This window comes from Podarcis gaigeae, assembly GCF_964106915.1.
Source record: "Podarcis gaigeae genome assembly, chromosome: 4".
Classification (NCBI taxonomy): domain Eukaryota; kingdom Metazoa; phylum Chordata; class Lepidosauria; order Squamata; family Lacertidae; genus Podarcis; species Podarcis gaigeae.
Genome location: NC_139677.1, coordinates 87,891,901 through 87,908,749, shown reverse-complemented (window position 1 = coordinate 87,908,749; position 16,849 = coordinate 87,891,901). Strand labels below are relative to the sequence as shown.

The 16,849-nt window shown below is 43.5% G+C and overlaps 1 protein-coding gene across 1 annotated transcript; it reads right to left on the bottom strand.

Annotated features, from left to right (window-relative positions):
• Positions 1-124: 124 nt before the first annotated feature.
• Positions 125-6,504, bottom strand: LOC310843680 (collagenase 3-like). Its single transcript, XM_083737327.1, has 6 exons — positions 6,326-6,504; positions 4,492-4,712; positions 3,994-4,139; positions 2,436-2,561; positions 1,619-1,780; positions 125-684 (listed from the first exon to the last, which is right to left on the bottom strand). Exons 1-6 carry the CDS (start codon positions 6,431-6,433, stop codon positions 671-673), a joined length of 777 nt encoding a protein of 258 aa, XP_083593453.1. The 5' UTR covers positions 6,434-6,504; the 3' UTR covers positions 125-670.
• Between the last annotated feature and the right edge of the window lie 10,345 nt (positions 6,505-16,849).

Below are 16,849 nucleotides of genomic sequence, written 5' to 3'. Positions count from 1 at the left end.
GGTTCTCCAGAAGGAACTCTGGCCCTTTGCTTTAGTTCTGTTTTGTAAGCTGTGCCACAAATTTCCTGGAATAGTGAGGTAGAAATTTCTGCAGAAAAAAAATTATGTAAATAAATAGCACAAATTTAAGATATTTTGCTTTATTATTAAAAAGGGCTTTCCTGCCCTAAAACAAATGTGAACTAAACAAGGTGGAAATAGTTCATGGTGTTGAAACACGTAATTGGTTCGTCCGTTACAACCCAGTTTGTGGGTCGAACTGCACAGAGAACTTTAAAAAAACAGCCATGCTGTGTGTGTCAAAGTTGATCAGGCCTGAGACACACAGCACAATGTTTTCTTTGCAAAAGGTAACACAATGATATCAGGACAAGCAACCATAACCCGGAGTCTTCCTTTGTATGCGAATACATAGATAAATAACCAGACAGAAAATGAAAGTTCAAAGCTTCATCACCTAATTAAGTATTGCAGATTTTAGGACTTTTTCTCCCTTGTAAAGGGAAGCCTTGGAAAAGGGGAATAGAGACTAGAGTGAAGAAATTCCCCTATATGTGAATATATCGTAAACATAAATGTCTCTAAGTTGGCCCTAGTGCTACTTCTTGTTAGGGTTGCCAAAGATGTTTAAAGATACAAGATGAATTTTATCCGTGATGTTTTGAGGGTTTCACTTTGGCAGTCCTGAGGAAGAAAAATAAGGATATTTAAGAGACAATAAATAAATTATGCAATTAAGTTAAAATATCCAAGGAAATACTACCAATATCTACACAAGTATCTTCAGACAAAATTTGCTCAGTAAGGAAATATAGGTTTCCACCCTTATTTCTCATACATATCAATGGGGCTGTATAGATGTATAGGATTGCAGACTTACTATATTTTATGTTTGGTTTTAAGTCTGGTGGACACAGTCATAAGACTTCTGTACGCAGTATGAAAAATTTCTCTTTTACCCTGTATTCAGTTTTGAAGTGTGTGGTACCACTAAGTATACTACTACTACTACTACAAATATTTCCATTATTAGTAATAAATAAATTAATTTTATTAATATTCTGGGTGGCTCCCAACAGAATATTAAAAACACAATAAAACCTCAAACATTAAAAACTTCACTAAACAGGGCTGCCTTCAGATGCTTTCTAAAAGTCAGGTAGTTGTTTATTTCCTTGACATCTGGTGGGAGGGCGTTCCACAGGACGGGCGCTACTACCGAGAAGGCCCTCTGCCTGGTTCCCTGTAACCTCACTTCTCACAGTGAGGGAACCGCCAGAAGTCCCTCGCGCTGAACGATGGGGGTGGAGACTAAATGGTCCAACATGAGCAAGTGGGATTAGTGCCTCTTCCAGTGATAATGTGCAAGCCAGTCATGCTCCCTAGCCAATACATTATTGCATGGTGGGCACTATATGTAACAATGGAAAGTTAGATGATGGTCAATTTCCATGGACCAAAAAGAAGATCCGTATTCTAACATATTCTTACAGCTTTGCATAGATCTCCTTTGCTTGATGGGAGCCACTGAAATTAGCTTGAGGTTATAAGGTTGGGAGGGGAGTCCGATTAATATGGAATTAATTGTGGGAAACAAGATTATTCGCAGGGAACTTACCGTACAATCTCTGAATCCTTTGCCTGTCGTTGTTTGGGAGGTTGAAGTTATTTGGGTTCACAAAGGAATAGGAAGGGAACATCAAAGAACCACGGACATTCGAATGGCTCAGTCCCAAGGAATGGCCAAATTCGTGTGCAGCAACAAGGAATAGGTTGATTTCTAAAAGATAGAAGAAGAAAAACAGGGAAGGTGAGTGTCGAGTACATATTCCAAGGGGATATATGGTGGCATGTGTCCACCTCCAGCCCACGGACACATTCTCCATGGCACATGTTGAAAAATGAAAATACTGCACATAGAAAACTGTCATAGGGACATAACAATAGCCTGCTAGATCAACTCAAAAGCTCATTTAGTCCAGTATCCTGTTCTCACGGTGGCCAACCAGGAGGGAGCCCCATTCAATTCAATGGAACTTACTGGGGAAGCTATGACTAGGATTGAGTTGTTGGTTCTGATCCTCATATCAGAATTCAGAAATAAAGGTTTTCTGAATCATCCCTAGGGGCACCTAGAACCTGGAACAACCTCCCTAGAGGGGCATGCCTGACCCCATCACTGCTCACTTTTGGACAAGCAGTGAAAAGGGTATTATTCCAGCAGGCATTTTCAGGTTACCGCTTTTCTCAACTGACTTTTGTTGCTTCGCCTAATATTTTGTCACTGCTGTGCTTTTATCTCCGTAAGGTCTATTTTATAACGATTTGATTGTTGCTTGTGCTTTCAAGCTGCCTTGTTACACTGGGGGTTGGGAAAGGCGGAACAGAAATGAAACCAACCAACCAACAGAAACGCTCAGCAGGAAATCACTTACCTCTGTTGAATTCTGAAAAGCGCTCGCTGTCATCAAAGTGAGCATCTCCCCCTATGCCTCGTCCAGGAAAATAGGCATGAGCCAACGTCCCTCCTCTTCCATCAAAAGGAGAACCGTCGCCATGGGCTGCATTTGAAAGGAAGTAACAGATACTGTCAGCGCAAAACTTTCAGTTAGGTTAGCAGTCACCAGACACTGACATTTTCCGCCTGCTCGTGTATCCCCAATCACCCTGCGGCTATTTGGCTCTCCAAATGGCCATGTATGGACGCCATATGGTTCCCCTCCTGATTGGTATTTCATTGTAGGTATATTCTGCAGCATGTTCTTGTCACAATAACAAGGCATCAGTGGTGGATTCATTCAGCTTTATTAGTTGAATCTATACTGGACCCTGCTTAGCTTTGCAAATATGCTAGCAGTTTTATTGCTGCACCACTAGGAGGACCTGAGATGCTGCCATAGCACATTATGGTTGTTCAGAGGGGATCTAGCACAACAAAAGCAGAACCGAACATTTGTAGTATGAAAAGGAAGTTATGGAGTATGCCATAGCACGAAAGAAAGCAGAACGAACAACCCAAAACTTTTTCAGGTACAAACAGTCTTGAAAGCAGACTCAGGTGTGACCACACCAATAGCATCATGAGCAAATATCACCATGAGCGCACATGAAAAAGGCTGTCTGCAGGCGCTCCATATCAGTGGCAGCAGTGGCGGCAGCGATTAAATCTTTGGATGAAATGCACTGTTCGTTGTGCTTCCAGACTCATGTTTCCAAAGAACTAGGAATGCCTGAGTAAAGGGAGTGATAGGACTAGACTGGGGAGAAGTCAACGTGTCCTCCAGGTGTCATTGGAAAGCAATTGCTGCCATCCCTGATCACTGATGCTGCTGAAAGGGACTGATGGGTGTTGGAGTCCCACAACATTGGGACGGTCACAGGTCTAGGTGGTGGTAGTTGCTTTTTGCGGTGGCGGTTTTGGGATATATATATATTGCCCCTCACAGACCCACTTCCTTTTTAAACAGAACTATACTGTCTCTGTTGGGACGCGGGTAGCGCTGTGGTTAAATCACCCTGTCGTGGGGATTCAAACTGCCGACCTTCTGATCGGCAAGTCCTAGGCTCAGTGGTTTAGACCACAGCGCCACCCACGTCCCTCCTAATTGAGCTAGTTAGGGCTTAATTTTTTTCATAAGGACTGACAGGTTCTGGACACCACTAATGTTAAAGATAGGGCCGACTTGACCATACCTCAGGTTGAAACAATCAGTTCAGGTCTGAATGGTGCAGCAAGAATTTCTAAAATGTTAGCTCTAGCAGAGGCAGGGAGCACCATTGCAAAATGTATTTGCCCCTGTTTATGGACAAAGAAGGCTACTTAGAATTTGATCAGTGAAAGCATCTCTCCCCCCCCCCCATGGTTAACTCAGAGACAATTTTCTGATGACTGTTCCCGAGTAATGCTCCAGAAAAGGCCCCACTCACTCTATGTGTCAAAAAAAAAATGTTCATGTTTTATTTGGGTAGTTCATAAATATAAACATCCCTTACCACCAATCGCAAACCAGATTTCAATATCAGCAGGTCTGGAAGTTCTCCTGAACTGCAATGGGGTCACATCGCTCCACACCTTGAATGCCTTTGCTATTGCCTCATCCACCTTGGACTGTGGCATATCTGGGGTGTAGTTATTAATCCTGTGAGCAACAGGGAAAACCAAAATATTAGTATCCAGGAAATGTCACTTCTGATATGTTATGTACTGAAGTTCTCACCCTGGGCCAGCAGGGGTATACTGTAGATAGTTATGCAAATAAGGGATCGAAAGTGACATTCAGTGATTGGATAGTTTTAGAAAGTTGTTACAGTAACGTTGTACTGGAGCTCTATATAAGCAGGCTGACTGAACCCTTCAGTTCAGTTCTGTCCTGGCCTGTGAATAAACAAGAGCTGTTTGAAGAATCGCTGTGTCGTCTGATATGTTCACCCACAACTTAACATGATATTTCAAAGGGAGAGAAAGAGAGAGGAGACTTTAGCGGGGCTAACCTGTACGTCAGCAATGTCTTTCCCCATCTTACTGCAGATTTTTCTGAGATATCTGAGACTCCACACCGAGGTTGCTCCATTGTCGCCATCGTTTCTTGGTTCATTTTCCCAGTGACAGTCAAATGAAAGAAACTCTGCATTTGTCTGAGCTTCTCCTCTATGCCTTGACCACCACTTTTAAGATGTGATGATGATGATGGGAAGTACTTATCGAGATAAGCCTGTACCACGAAGCAAGAAAGCCAAATTAAGAGCCTGCCATCATGCATTTATTGCACCTTGCAAATGGCATTTTACTGATGGTGTGGTGGAGGCACCTGGGCCAGACATTTGAGTTGTTTCCTTTCCTCCATGAAAGTGAAAGGTTTTCATTGGAAGAACGGTGTGGGAAGTGATTTCTTTTGGCAATCTCCCTCCCTTCTCACCCTCTCTGGAAGGTCCTCTAACCCAGGATGATATGCACACCAACACATAAAATCCTGCCTACAATAAGAACATAAATACGGTGCAATTTTATAAAGCACATTGTGTTGTGGCCTCCACCAATCATCTCAATAAACTCTGCACCTTTCGAACGGTGATGGAAATATGATACTAAGGGGGACCAATGGTACTTCCAGTTGGATGGCATTCCACCATTGGGACAGCCTCACATCATTTTGTAACAGGCAGTGCCCATCTCTGGTACCACCAGACTATCCTTCTTAAAGCCTGAGCATTCAAGGTGATAAGGGGCTCCACCAAATATTTGGGTCCATGACATTCAGGGGTTTTGTAGACCAGAGTAACACCCTCAGATCAGGTCCAGTAGCATAAAGGCAACTGGTATTATCAGAAGGATGCTGTCCCATTAAGGCAAATGGAGAGCTGCCCCACCAATCCCCAGGCTGCCCTTGGTCAATCTTCTGCCTCCTTATTTACAACCAGCTGTGGGGCTGCTCTGCCTGCCATTGGCTCTGGCTCTGGCTCTTGTGCCCTACCAACCCTAATGGGCACCAGCCACTGCTAGGTGTTACATGGCTCCAGCTTGGGATACTGTACAGCAACCAGACTGCAGCATTATGCACCAGCTGCAGCTTCCTGGTCGCCTTTAAGAGCATTGCAGCAATCCAGTTGTGATCATCATGTTTGATTAATGTGTTTGTCTCGTTTGCATATAAAGCGGGGTGGGAGGGGGTGGAGAGGAGTCCCATTTCAACACGAAAAGGGACTTATCAGTGAGAGGAGCTGAACTTTCTTCCCCTGCTTAACTCTTTCGTGCTCTGTTGCCCCTGCCACTTTGGTCCAAACTCTGCAAAAATGGCCTATTTGTTCGAATAATGTAATGACGATGATCATGGCAGGATCAGACCCCCACTATAATCACACATATGTAGATGCATGGCTGCTGCAGTCATATCTAGGTTGGCTGTAGTTTGGACAAATTAGACCACCACATCCTTTGCAATTAAAGTTTGTGGATGCAACCAATTCCATTGCAAATCTCAATTTCAGACTAGGACTGTGGACTGAAGGCAGCTGCTGTTGCTGCCTTGCAGTAATTAAGTGGGTCTGGCCCTGGTCAGTGCCTGGATGGGAGATCATGTGACAAAGTCCACTATACATTTATTTATTGAATTTACATCCCACCCTTCCTCCCAAAGGAGCAGAGAGCTACAGCTTTATGTTGGAAGAGATGGTGTACACCTAGAAGCAACAGGTCACGTGCTACTCACAAACATTTACACCCATCCTTCACAGCAACACAATACATGATTAAAAATAAAGCCTTCCCTACAATATAGTGGCAGGACAGCTATTTTTTACTGCCGATAAAAGCTTTGACGTCACATACCTCTACAAACTTCATATCCTCAACGCTCTGTGCTTCAGGGTCGTGAGCTATTGGGACAGCCAAGCTGTAAGGCAGAAAAAGTGCAATGCAGATCAGGGCGCCGTTCATTGTGGATCTTATTGAAGGACCCGTATCAGAGGAGAAGATCTTCAGTCTGTGATGTCTGCCAACAGCACATGGAACCTTTATATAGAGACATTGCACATCTGGTGGTAGCCCCCACTGACTCATGCCATGTTGTCACATTGTCTGTGGCTTTGTCATACTTTTATTTTTTTTGGGGGGGGGAGGGAAACATGAAGTGGTAACTCTCTAAAGGAAAAACCCCCACCGCTCATCAAGTGTCAGTCTTACATAGGAAGCAACCTACCTTATTCTTCTTTATTGCGTTGTCAGCTGAAACCTCAGAGTAACAAGGAGACTTCCCCAAACCCATCTGCAGACAATTTCTTTGCTAGAGAGATGGTCAGCTGAGGTTGTTTCTTCTTCTTCTTCTCCTCCTCTTCCTCCTCCTCCTTCCATCATCATCATCATTATACAACCATCTGAAAATAATGTTCTATAAAAACAGCAAAATAACAGCTGAAAACACAAATATAATCAGAAATATATTTTAAAAAAACTAGAACCAAACAAAACAAACAATTGTGGCAAAGAGCCATATAGCCAACTGAGAAAGTCCATCGGGGAAAAAATGTCTTCACTTGGTTCTGGAAAGTGCAGATTGTGGGCACCTGCCACATACCCTCCAACATTTCTGCAATGAAAATAGGGATGTCTTATTCAATAATAATAATAATAATAATAATAATAATAATAATAATAATAATTTTACTATTTATATGGCACCCATCTGACTGAGTTGCCCCAGCCACTCTGGGAGGCTTCCAACATATATAAAAACACAACGGAACATTAAACATTTAAGAAAACTTCTCTATACAGAGCTGCCCTCAGATGTCTTCTAGAGGTTGTACTTATCTCCTTGGCTTGGGGGTCAGATAACTCCATACCCTTCAATATTTCTCCCATGAAAATAGGGATGTTCTAAGGAAAAGCAGGACATTCCGGGATCAAATGAGAAACCAAAATGGCTTCTGTAAATCTGGGGCTGTCCCTGGAAAACAGGGACACTTGGAGGGTCTGCTATCATCTCTTGATATTCTACAGAACAGGGGCAACCGCACTAAAATCCGTGCTCTGAATTACTGCAGAGCAGGCTTCTGAAATCATTGGAACTTGCAAAAGAAACTCCCCTGCAGACTGCAGTGACCTACTGGGTATGTAGGGGGTAAGGCCGTCTCTCAAATAACCTGATCCTGAGCTGTATAGGGCCTTATCTGTTACCAACACCTTGAACTTAGCCTGGTGGCATATTGGCAGCCAGTGCAAATCCGTCAAAGAGAGTGACATGCTGGTAGTAGTTTGCCCATGCAAGCAATAGGAGTTAATGGGTGGGTGGGAGATCTTTGGTAATCTTTCCCTTGCGTTTGAATAAGATACCCACCAGAGCTTGTGGATGGAAATGCACCAGAACCTGCTTGTGGACTTCCTACAGGCACTCTGAGAACAGGACACTGAGCTGGGCTCCCCACTTCGTGGAAAAGCAATTTGTGAGTTGCTAATAGATCCGTGGTTCTCAAACTTGATGGAGACCTTTGAGGGAGACTTTATTCACCAAGTCTGAACAACAACAACAACAACAGATGCAGAACTCATCTGCTGCAATTTTGATGGATACAGCCAGAATTGTTGATATTATATCTATTTTGAAAGATCAGTTTTGCCTGCCTCTCTGCTTCTGAGCTCAGATTTATTTCACGGTAAACTACTTTAAAATAAAGCAATGCCGTGTTTGCCAGTTATGTACTGTTTGCTGATTTGGTTCTGTGCTCTTTCTGTATTCCTGGATTTTGTTCAATGGGTTGGATACTGTCAACCCATTAATTTGAGCCCATATTGGATTTTTATGAGATTATGTTTGCTTTCTCCTGTTCCTGCTTTTGATCTGCCTTCAGTCCCTTTGGAGAAATAGCTAACTAACTAAATAAACTGACTAAATAAACTGTAGATGCAATCAAGTACAGGCAGCTTTGCAGAGTGTAGAGCGATCATGTTACTGTAAGGCACATCGCTGCATGTACAATTGGTTGCAAAATGTTGGAAGGAAATGGTGACAAACACAAACGACTAAACTTACATGCTTGTAAAAGACTGGGGAAATTGAAGGGGTAGACTAATCACTTTCTTCAACCGTTTTATTATTTATGGGACAAAAGCAAGGTTTTTTTGAGAGCCCAACACAGGATAAATAATACAGTGGTACCTCGGGTTAAGAACTTCATTCATTCTGGAGGTCTGTTCTTAACCTGAAACTGTTCTTAACCTGAGGTACCACTTTAGGTAATGGGGGCTGCCGCTGCCGCGTGATTTCTGTTCTCATCCTGAAGCAAAGTTCTTAACCCAAGGTACTATTTCTGGGTTAGCGGAGTCTGTAACCTGAAGCGTCTGTAACCCGAGGTACCACTGTATAAGGGATAAATAATAATGATCTGCATCCTGCTCTCCTTATCTGTCCACTTCCTTTTTGGAAAGGGAGATTACAGTGGGTGGGCTATAGTGCATTTCTGCTGATCGGTGCAACTGAAGCTTTATAATTTTCGCTCTGCACATACAGCTCCAGCATCACCACTGGCAGACAGGCGACACTCCTTATTCTCAGTGCTTGGAATGACCCAGTTCATGCAGTTCAGCGAATTAGTTCAAAAATCTCTGAACGACAGCTGGAAGTAGTTCCCATAATTGCTGGATGAACTGAACATAGATTGCGTTCATTTTGGGGTAGAACTTTGAATGATGTCTACTTCACTTGAATTCATTCAAATCCAAATTACATTTTAAAAAACTCTTTAGGAATGGGGAGCCTATGGCCCTCCAGATGTAGTTGGACTACAACGCCCATCATCCCTGACCACTGGCCATGGTGGCTGGGGCTGATGGGAGTTGTAGTCCAACAAAATCTGGATGGTGACAAGTTTGCTATTCTTGCTTTTTTCAGACTCTTTGGGCCTTCAAGATTAAAGATTATAATAGTTGAAACAAACAAATTGAACAATTCACATCCCACCACACAGGAACTTTATAGGAAGATGAATACTTTCAATTTTTTCTAAGCATTGTTTGATGCAACTGTTACTTTAAATCTGTGCTGATGTTCAACAACAGATTGTTCAATGACTGCTCTTCTCGCTTTCCTGTTTTGGGTGTGATTTTATTTGACTGAAATTGTCAACTTTACCTAAGAATTTTTGGCGAGTCATCTTGGAAAGTTGTCAGGTTTATGCACTAAACCAATAAGGTCAGAAACACTTCAGATGCCGACATACCTTGATATTTGAAATGAAGAATTTCATCATGACTGAAACATCAGCCGTACGTGATCCCTTTGTGCAATGTTGAGAAACTGTAGCTATTTGTTAGCCACAAACCAGGAAAAAATAGATATGAGTTAGCCTTTTGTCCACCAAAGTCTAGAGTGGATTCCTGCCATCGTGCTCCATCGTCATCAAGAAACCACTTCATTTTATAACCATCTCAAGCCTCTCCACAGATCCTCATGACATTTCTCATTCCTTCCTTGTAGCCCCATGTAGCTGACTGAAATGGAGGAAAGACATTAATTAGCAAAAGCGTGAAAAAGTCATGATCCATCCTAACAAAAGCCCTGTGTGACTAAGCGATGGGCAGCTGAGTCTCTTTCTGAACCAAGTCAATTTCACATATAATAGTTCATAAGTCTGACCTATCCTATTCCTGCATTAAAGTCATTTAAACAACAAAAAAAATCTACATGAAAATTCATATCTAAATATGAACTTAATTGCATATTTTATAATGAAATCATACTTTATTATATTATGAAGTGATTTTTGGATGTGTATTTAAACTCAATGTGCACATTTTTAAAGACAGTTAATCATGAAATAAACATTTTAATGCATTTGGCACTTTTTGTGATGAAAAAGTCCTTCTCTTCAGCAGTGCATAGTTAAAACTGTACAACTCATTCCCACAGATGTCTTCTAAAGGTCTTGTGGTTACTTCCTCCTTGACTTGGAGGTCGCACAACTCCATACCCACCAAAATTTCTCCAAGGAAAATAGGGATGTCCTAAGGAACTGATGTCCCATGGACTGCAAGAAGATCAAACCTATCCATTCTGAAGGAAATCAGCCTTGAGTGCTCACTGGAAGGACAGATCCTGAAGCTGAGGCTCCAATACTTTGGCCACCTCATGAGAAGAGAAGACTCCCTGGAAAAGACCCTGATGTTGGGAAAGATGGAGGGCACAAGAAGAAGGGGACGACAGAGAATGAGATGGTTGGACAGTGTACTTGAAGCTACCAGCATGAGTTTGACCAAACTGTGGGAGGCAGTGGAAGACAGGAGTGCCTGACGTGCTCTGGTCCATGGGGTCATGAAGAGTCGGACATGACTAAACAACAACAACAAAGGAAAAGTGGGACATTCCGGGATCACATCAGAAACCGGAATGGCTTCTATAAATCTGGGACTGTCCCTGGAAAATAGGGACCCTCCAAGGGTCCCTGGGCATCTGGTTGGCCACTGTGAGAACAGGATGCTGGACTAGATGGTCCATTGGATTGACCCAGCAGATTCTTAATATGTTCTTGTGAGGGCTGTATCTCAAAATTTGGAGCTGTGCAAAATCTGAAGGATCATTCTGCTCCTATTTGCCCATTAGTCCTCCAAATGCAGTTCAGTGGCTTACCTTCTCCAACAGGGAAGGGCTGTAGCTCAGTTGAACAGCAAATGCTTGGCATGCAGAAGGTCTCAGGTTCAATCCCCAGCATCTTCAGGTAGGCCTGGGAGAGAACCTTGTCTAAAACCTTGGAGAGTCACTTCCAGTTATTGCACGCCAGTGGTTGCTAAACTTGGCCCTTCAGCTGTTTTGGGACTACAATTCCCATCATCCCTAGCTAACAGGACCAGTGGTCAGGGATGATGGGAATTGTAGTCCCCAAACAGCTGGAGGGCCAAGTTTGGCCACCGCTGCTATAGGCCATGTGAGCTAGGCAAACCAATAGCCTGAGGGCACCTTTATATGTTCCCATGGATTCTTCCAGCAATCACAACAGCTAAGTCCAAATGAGGCAACTACTTTTTGAATCTGCTCCAGTTAAAATGGCCATGAGGCCTTCCGTCTAGGATTCCTTGAAAAGTTGGTTTTGCAGGGTTGCTTCCTAAGGTGCTTGCTGCGACTTTTCTCTAGCCAATTAGTGTTGATTGGTGGCACAATCTTAGTTAAATTAAGCAATATGAAAGCACCTTAAACCACAGGACTGAGTGAGATCATACGAGAGAAATGAAGGGTGTGTTTGAGAGAGAGACGGGTCTGCAGTTTATCTTTCTTGCAATGTGAGCAAGAAGTTTGAATATGGTGCACACAATACTTGGGGCTGGTCCAGCTGCCTTTGGTTTTTCGCTTGATGAATCACAGCTGAACTGTTTCTACTGAAAAGCATTGTACTTGAGGTGAGGTCAGATGATTCGCAAGTTAGGGCTGCCATGTTCAATCTGAGCTGAACATAGCTATGTGAATCCAGAACTGATCTGTCAACAAACCCTGCTAGCATGCCCATCTGGAGTGGACCACATTGGCAACCCCTCAGACATGAGATATTGTGGGTTGGATATATGCTGCATTAGAAGTAGTCAATGCGGTACTCTTCAGATGTTGATGAACCGCAGCTCCCATCATCCCCGGCAATTGGCCATACAGGCAAGGGATGATGGGAAATTGAGTCCAAAGACACATGGATGGTAACCACATTGTCTACCCTTGTGCTGCATGCCTTTTATCCTAGCCTCAGGGATAACCTGGAAACATGCGTCAACAATTGCATTGGAGGATGCTGAAACATACAAATACTACACTGCTGAGTCAGCCCTTGGTTCATCTAGCCCAGAACTGTCTCCAATGACTGCCATTTTGTTCCCCAAAGTCTCAGCCGAGGGAGTCCAGGGAAAGAGCCTGGGCTTTGTGCACCCTCCCTATTGAGGCCTCTGCATTTGCTCAGAGGGAGTATCACCACAAGGTGGTTTTCCCCACCCACTTGGACAGACAGTGAACATTTAGGGCCATAGCTCAGTGGTGAAGCACATGGCTTACTTCCCCTAGGAAGAAAGCTTGCAGGGTTTGGGACTTTTTAGTTTAGAGAAGAGGCAAGGAAGACGAGACCTGATCAGGAGTTTATAAAATTATGCATGGAATGGAAAGAGTGTATGGCGAAAAGTCCTGTCCCCCCCCTTGTTAACACTAGAATTCATGGGCATCCAAAGAAGCTGAATACAGTGGTACCTCAGGTTACATACGCTTCAGGTTACATACGCTTCAGGTTACAGACTCCACTAACCCAGAAATAGTGCTTCAGGTTAAGAACTTTGCTTCAGGATGAGAACAGAAATTGTGCTGCGCGGCAGCAGCAGGAGGCCCCATTAGCTAAAGTGGTGCTTCAGGTTAAGAACAGTTTCAGGTTAAGAAGGGACCTCCGGAACAAATTAAGTATTTAACCCGAGGTACCACTGTATTAAGGGACGCGGGTGGTGCTGTGGGTAAAACCTCAGTGCCTAGGACTTGCCAATCGTATGGTCGGCGGTTCGAATCCCCGCGGCGGGGTGAGCTTCCGTCTTTCGGTCCCAGCTCCTACCCACCTAGCAGTTCGAAAGCACCCCTAAGTGCAAGTAGATAAATAGGTACCGCTTTATAGCGGGAAGGTAAACGGCGTTTCCGTGTGCTGCGATGGTGCTGGCTTGCCAGAGCAGCTTTGTCACGCTGGCCACGTGACCTGGAAGTGTCTCCGGACAGCGCTGGCCCCCGGCCTCTTAAGTGAGATGGGCGCACAACCCGAGAGTCGGACATGACTGGCCCGTACGGGCAGGGGTACCTTTACCTTTACCACTGTATTGGGGGACGCGGGTGGCGCTGTGGTCTAAACCATAGAGCCTAGGGCTTGCCGATCAGAAGGTTAGTGGCTCGAATCCCTGCAACTGGGTGAGCTCTTGTTGCTCGGTCCCTGCTCCTGCCAACCTAGCAGTTCGAAAGCACATAAAGTGCAAGTAGATAAATAGGTACCGCTCTGGCGGGAAGGTAAATGGTGTTTCGGTGCGCTGCTCTGGTTCGCCAGAAGCGGCTTAGTCATGCTGGCCACATGACCCGGAAGCTGTACGCCGGCTCCCTTGGCCAATAAAGCGAGATGAGTGCCATAACCCCAGAGTCAGTCACGACTGGACCTAATGGTCAGGGGTCCCTTTACCTTTACCACTGTATTGGAAGATTCAGCAGGAAGATTCATACAGTACATAGCTAAACTATGGAACTTGCCTGACAGAGGGCATTGATGGCCACCAACTTGGATGGCTTCCAAGGAAGATTAGATGAATACATGGAGGAAAAGGCTATTTATTGGTGGTTACTATCCATGACTCCAGATGCCTCCACAGCTGGAGGCAGCAATGCCTCTGAAATCACAGGAGGAGAGGATGTTATTGTGTTAGGATCCAGCTTGTGGGTTTCAGATAGAATGCTGAATTTGATGGGCCACTGGCCTGATACAGCAGACCCTTATTGTATTCTAAAGCAGTAAACAGCATGTGCCACTCACTTGACCTCCCTAATGTACTTCAGAATGGAGGTAGGCGTGGTGTAAATGTGCCAGCTGGAGCTCTGGATGGGTTTTGCTTCTGTGTTTGCACTGCGCTGCCTTCAACACCATCTTGTACCAGCCCCTCTCCATCTAGGCAGTGCTGACGTGGCTGAAGAGTGCTCAGGTCAGCGGCGCAGCCCTGTGACAACATGCGTCTGGGGTTTGAATACACCAATTTCAGATGCGGTTGGGAAAGGCTGCTGTCTGCATCGCTGGAGAGCTGTTGCCCATTGCTGTCTCCCTGCCCTGTGCAATGCCCTCCCATCAGATGTCAAGGAAACAGACAACTATTTGACTTTTAGGGAAGTTTCAAATGTTTGGTGTTTTATCGTATTTTTAATATTCTCTTGGGAGCCACCCAGAGAGGTTGGTGCAACCCAGTCAGATGAGTGGCATACAAACCATTATTATTATTATTATTATTATTATTATTATTATTATTATTAATGTTACTGAGTTACATCACACCCAACAGCATGACTTGTAGGAGGCAGCTTCTTATTTTTGTACAGTGGTACCTCGGGTTAAGAACTTAATTCGTTCTGGAGGTCCATTCTTAACCTGAAACTGTTCTTAACCTGAAGCACCACTTTAGCTAATGGGGCCTCCTGCTGCCACCACACGATTTCTGTTCTCACCCTGAAGCAGAGTTCTTAACCTGAGGTACTATTTTTGGGTTAGCGGAGTCTGTAGCCTGAAGCGTCTGTAACCCGAGGTACCACTGTAGTCTGATATTTCTTGCATAGAGATCTGCCTTTCTTCCACTGTGGAATGGGGCAGCCCTGCATATATGCACAGGGAAAGCAATGTAGGTCTGCAGACTTTTTGTTCTTGAGGATCTGCCTCATCGATAGCAAGCAAAATGGGAAATTCTGGTTGTCAGTGAAGCTCCACATGTTGACTGGCATTTCCACACCCTGTAAAGAACTACGGCGCACAAATTCTTCTGTTTTGCAATGGAATCTCTGAGGTAAGTCCTGTTTTAATGCTACTGCTACTATTATTTTCGTGTCATTGCTAATGTGGGTTTGTTTCATTTTTGTTTTAAATTTACTAAGTTGTAGTGGCGATATATTGTTGGAAGCCACCTTGGCCACACTGAGCCCTAGAAAGCAGCTTTTTTTAAAAACAAACAAACAAACAAACAAACAAACAAACAAACAAACACGGTAATCAGCTACCGCTAAGCCTCTAGCACCCAGAAGGAACTTAGCTACATGTGTCACAATTTGTCAATTTCCCATGCAGCCAAGCTGTTCTGCATTTGTTACGGCTGTTAATATGACTCAGCAGCCCTTAACATATTTTTTCTGAGAAGTCTCCACTTGCTCAAGAAAACAGCACTCAGATGGAGATTAAGGAAGCCTATTTTTCCTGCAGACACGTCCTTGTTAGGACATAACATGTTACAGTGCAGAAAAATTAATCTCAGCTTTTTTTTTTAATTAGGGATGGGGAAGAAATTCAGTTCAGGTCTCATCCAAAGCCAGATCTATCAAATCTGCACTTTCTGAAGCAGCACACGAACCAAAACACAGCTATCCTTTGAAATTTGCACATCTAAATTTTGCTGTGCAGTTCAGTAGACAGAACTGCACATGTCCTTTTAAATATGTTTGTGGGAGGGGGTTTATTGGTTTGTTCTTGTTTTTTATTATGTATTTTGTGTTTTCTTTTTGTATTTTTATGTAGTGAACTGCCCTGTGATTTTTGGATGAAGGGCGGTGTACAGATTTAATTAATAATAATACTAGCAGCTGTTTCCTTTCTAAAAGGGCCCAAGAAACAGCCCAGCAATGTTTTGTTTTCTTGCCAATGAAAAATAACAATTTCCTTCATTTCAGCACCTTGTCATGGCTTGTCTGAAACTCAAAGGAATGAGAAAAAAAACAACTCAGAGTGAGGTCAGTAGACATTTTCTTGAGGTTCCGCCTGGTAAATTGCTGTTTATATGTCTCCAGCTCCAGAGAATCTGACCATTCCTGTAGGGGCAACGCCAGAGATAAGAGTTCAACTGAACATAAACATTCATAAAGGCAGCTTTTAATACCTAGGTTGAAAGATCAAACCAAGAGGGACGTTTCTCTGTACACAGTGCATTTTCATGCCCAGCACGGGCCTATGCAGTTGGGTAGCTCTCAGGTTTTTCTGGAATTTGCACGCTGAGCAAAAAAGCTGAAACACTTGTCTCTAAAATGCCTTTAAGCTGGAAACGTATAATTTTTGTCTTCCAGTGCTCCATCAAAACAGAGCACACTGAAAAGAATTTTACAGAAGACACTGAGTTTGTGGTTAAATATTCTGCAGCATGGATGAGTTAAAATCACGAGGCAGGCTTTGGGTTATGGGTCCTTTGCTTTTCTCTGGAAGGAAGCACTTTCTTCTGCCCAGTATGCGGCAGCCCATGTGATTTTCTTTCTTTCTTTTTACTATTGATTTTTAGAGCCCCTGACTAGAGTATAAGATGATCTGTGGGCACCAGGAGTTCAAAAGTCAACATCCAATAAATCAAAAATCTGCAACAAAAGAAGCTGAATTTTGTGGCCCATGGAAAGTTGCACAATCATTTCCCCTAATTCTTCAATTTTTGCTATTCTGCATGATTTATTTATTTACTATATTGATTAGTCTAATAATAATAATAATAAATGTTGCTGTTGAACTTCTTCTGCATGTGAAATATTCAGCAGCTCAGCTCAAACTGGAAATAAATCAAACCTAAACCGCAGATCCTAAATAAATCCTAAACTGTAAATAGAAGAAACCAGTTCGCATGCAGTTGAGGTTTATGTCGACT

What these genes read in the sequence shown, in the direction of transcription:
- LOC310843680 (XM_083737327.1), bottom strand. Translation starts at nt 6,433, where the DNA reads ATGAACGGCGCCCTGATCTGCATTGCACTTTTTCTGCCTTACAGCTTG. An exon ending in AATCTGGTTTGCGATTGGTG is followed by an intron (nt 2,562 to 3,993) that starts GTAAGGGATGTT and finishes TTTCAAATGCAG; the next exon opens with CCCATGGCGACGGTTCTCCT. An exon ending in CTTTTCAGAATTCAACAGAG is followed by an intron (nt 1,781 to 2,435) that starts GTAAGTGATTTC and finishes TCTATCTTTTAG; the next exon opens with AAATCAACCTATTCCTTGTT.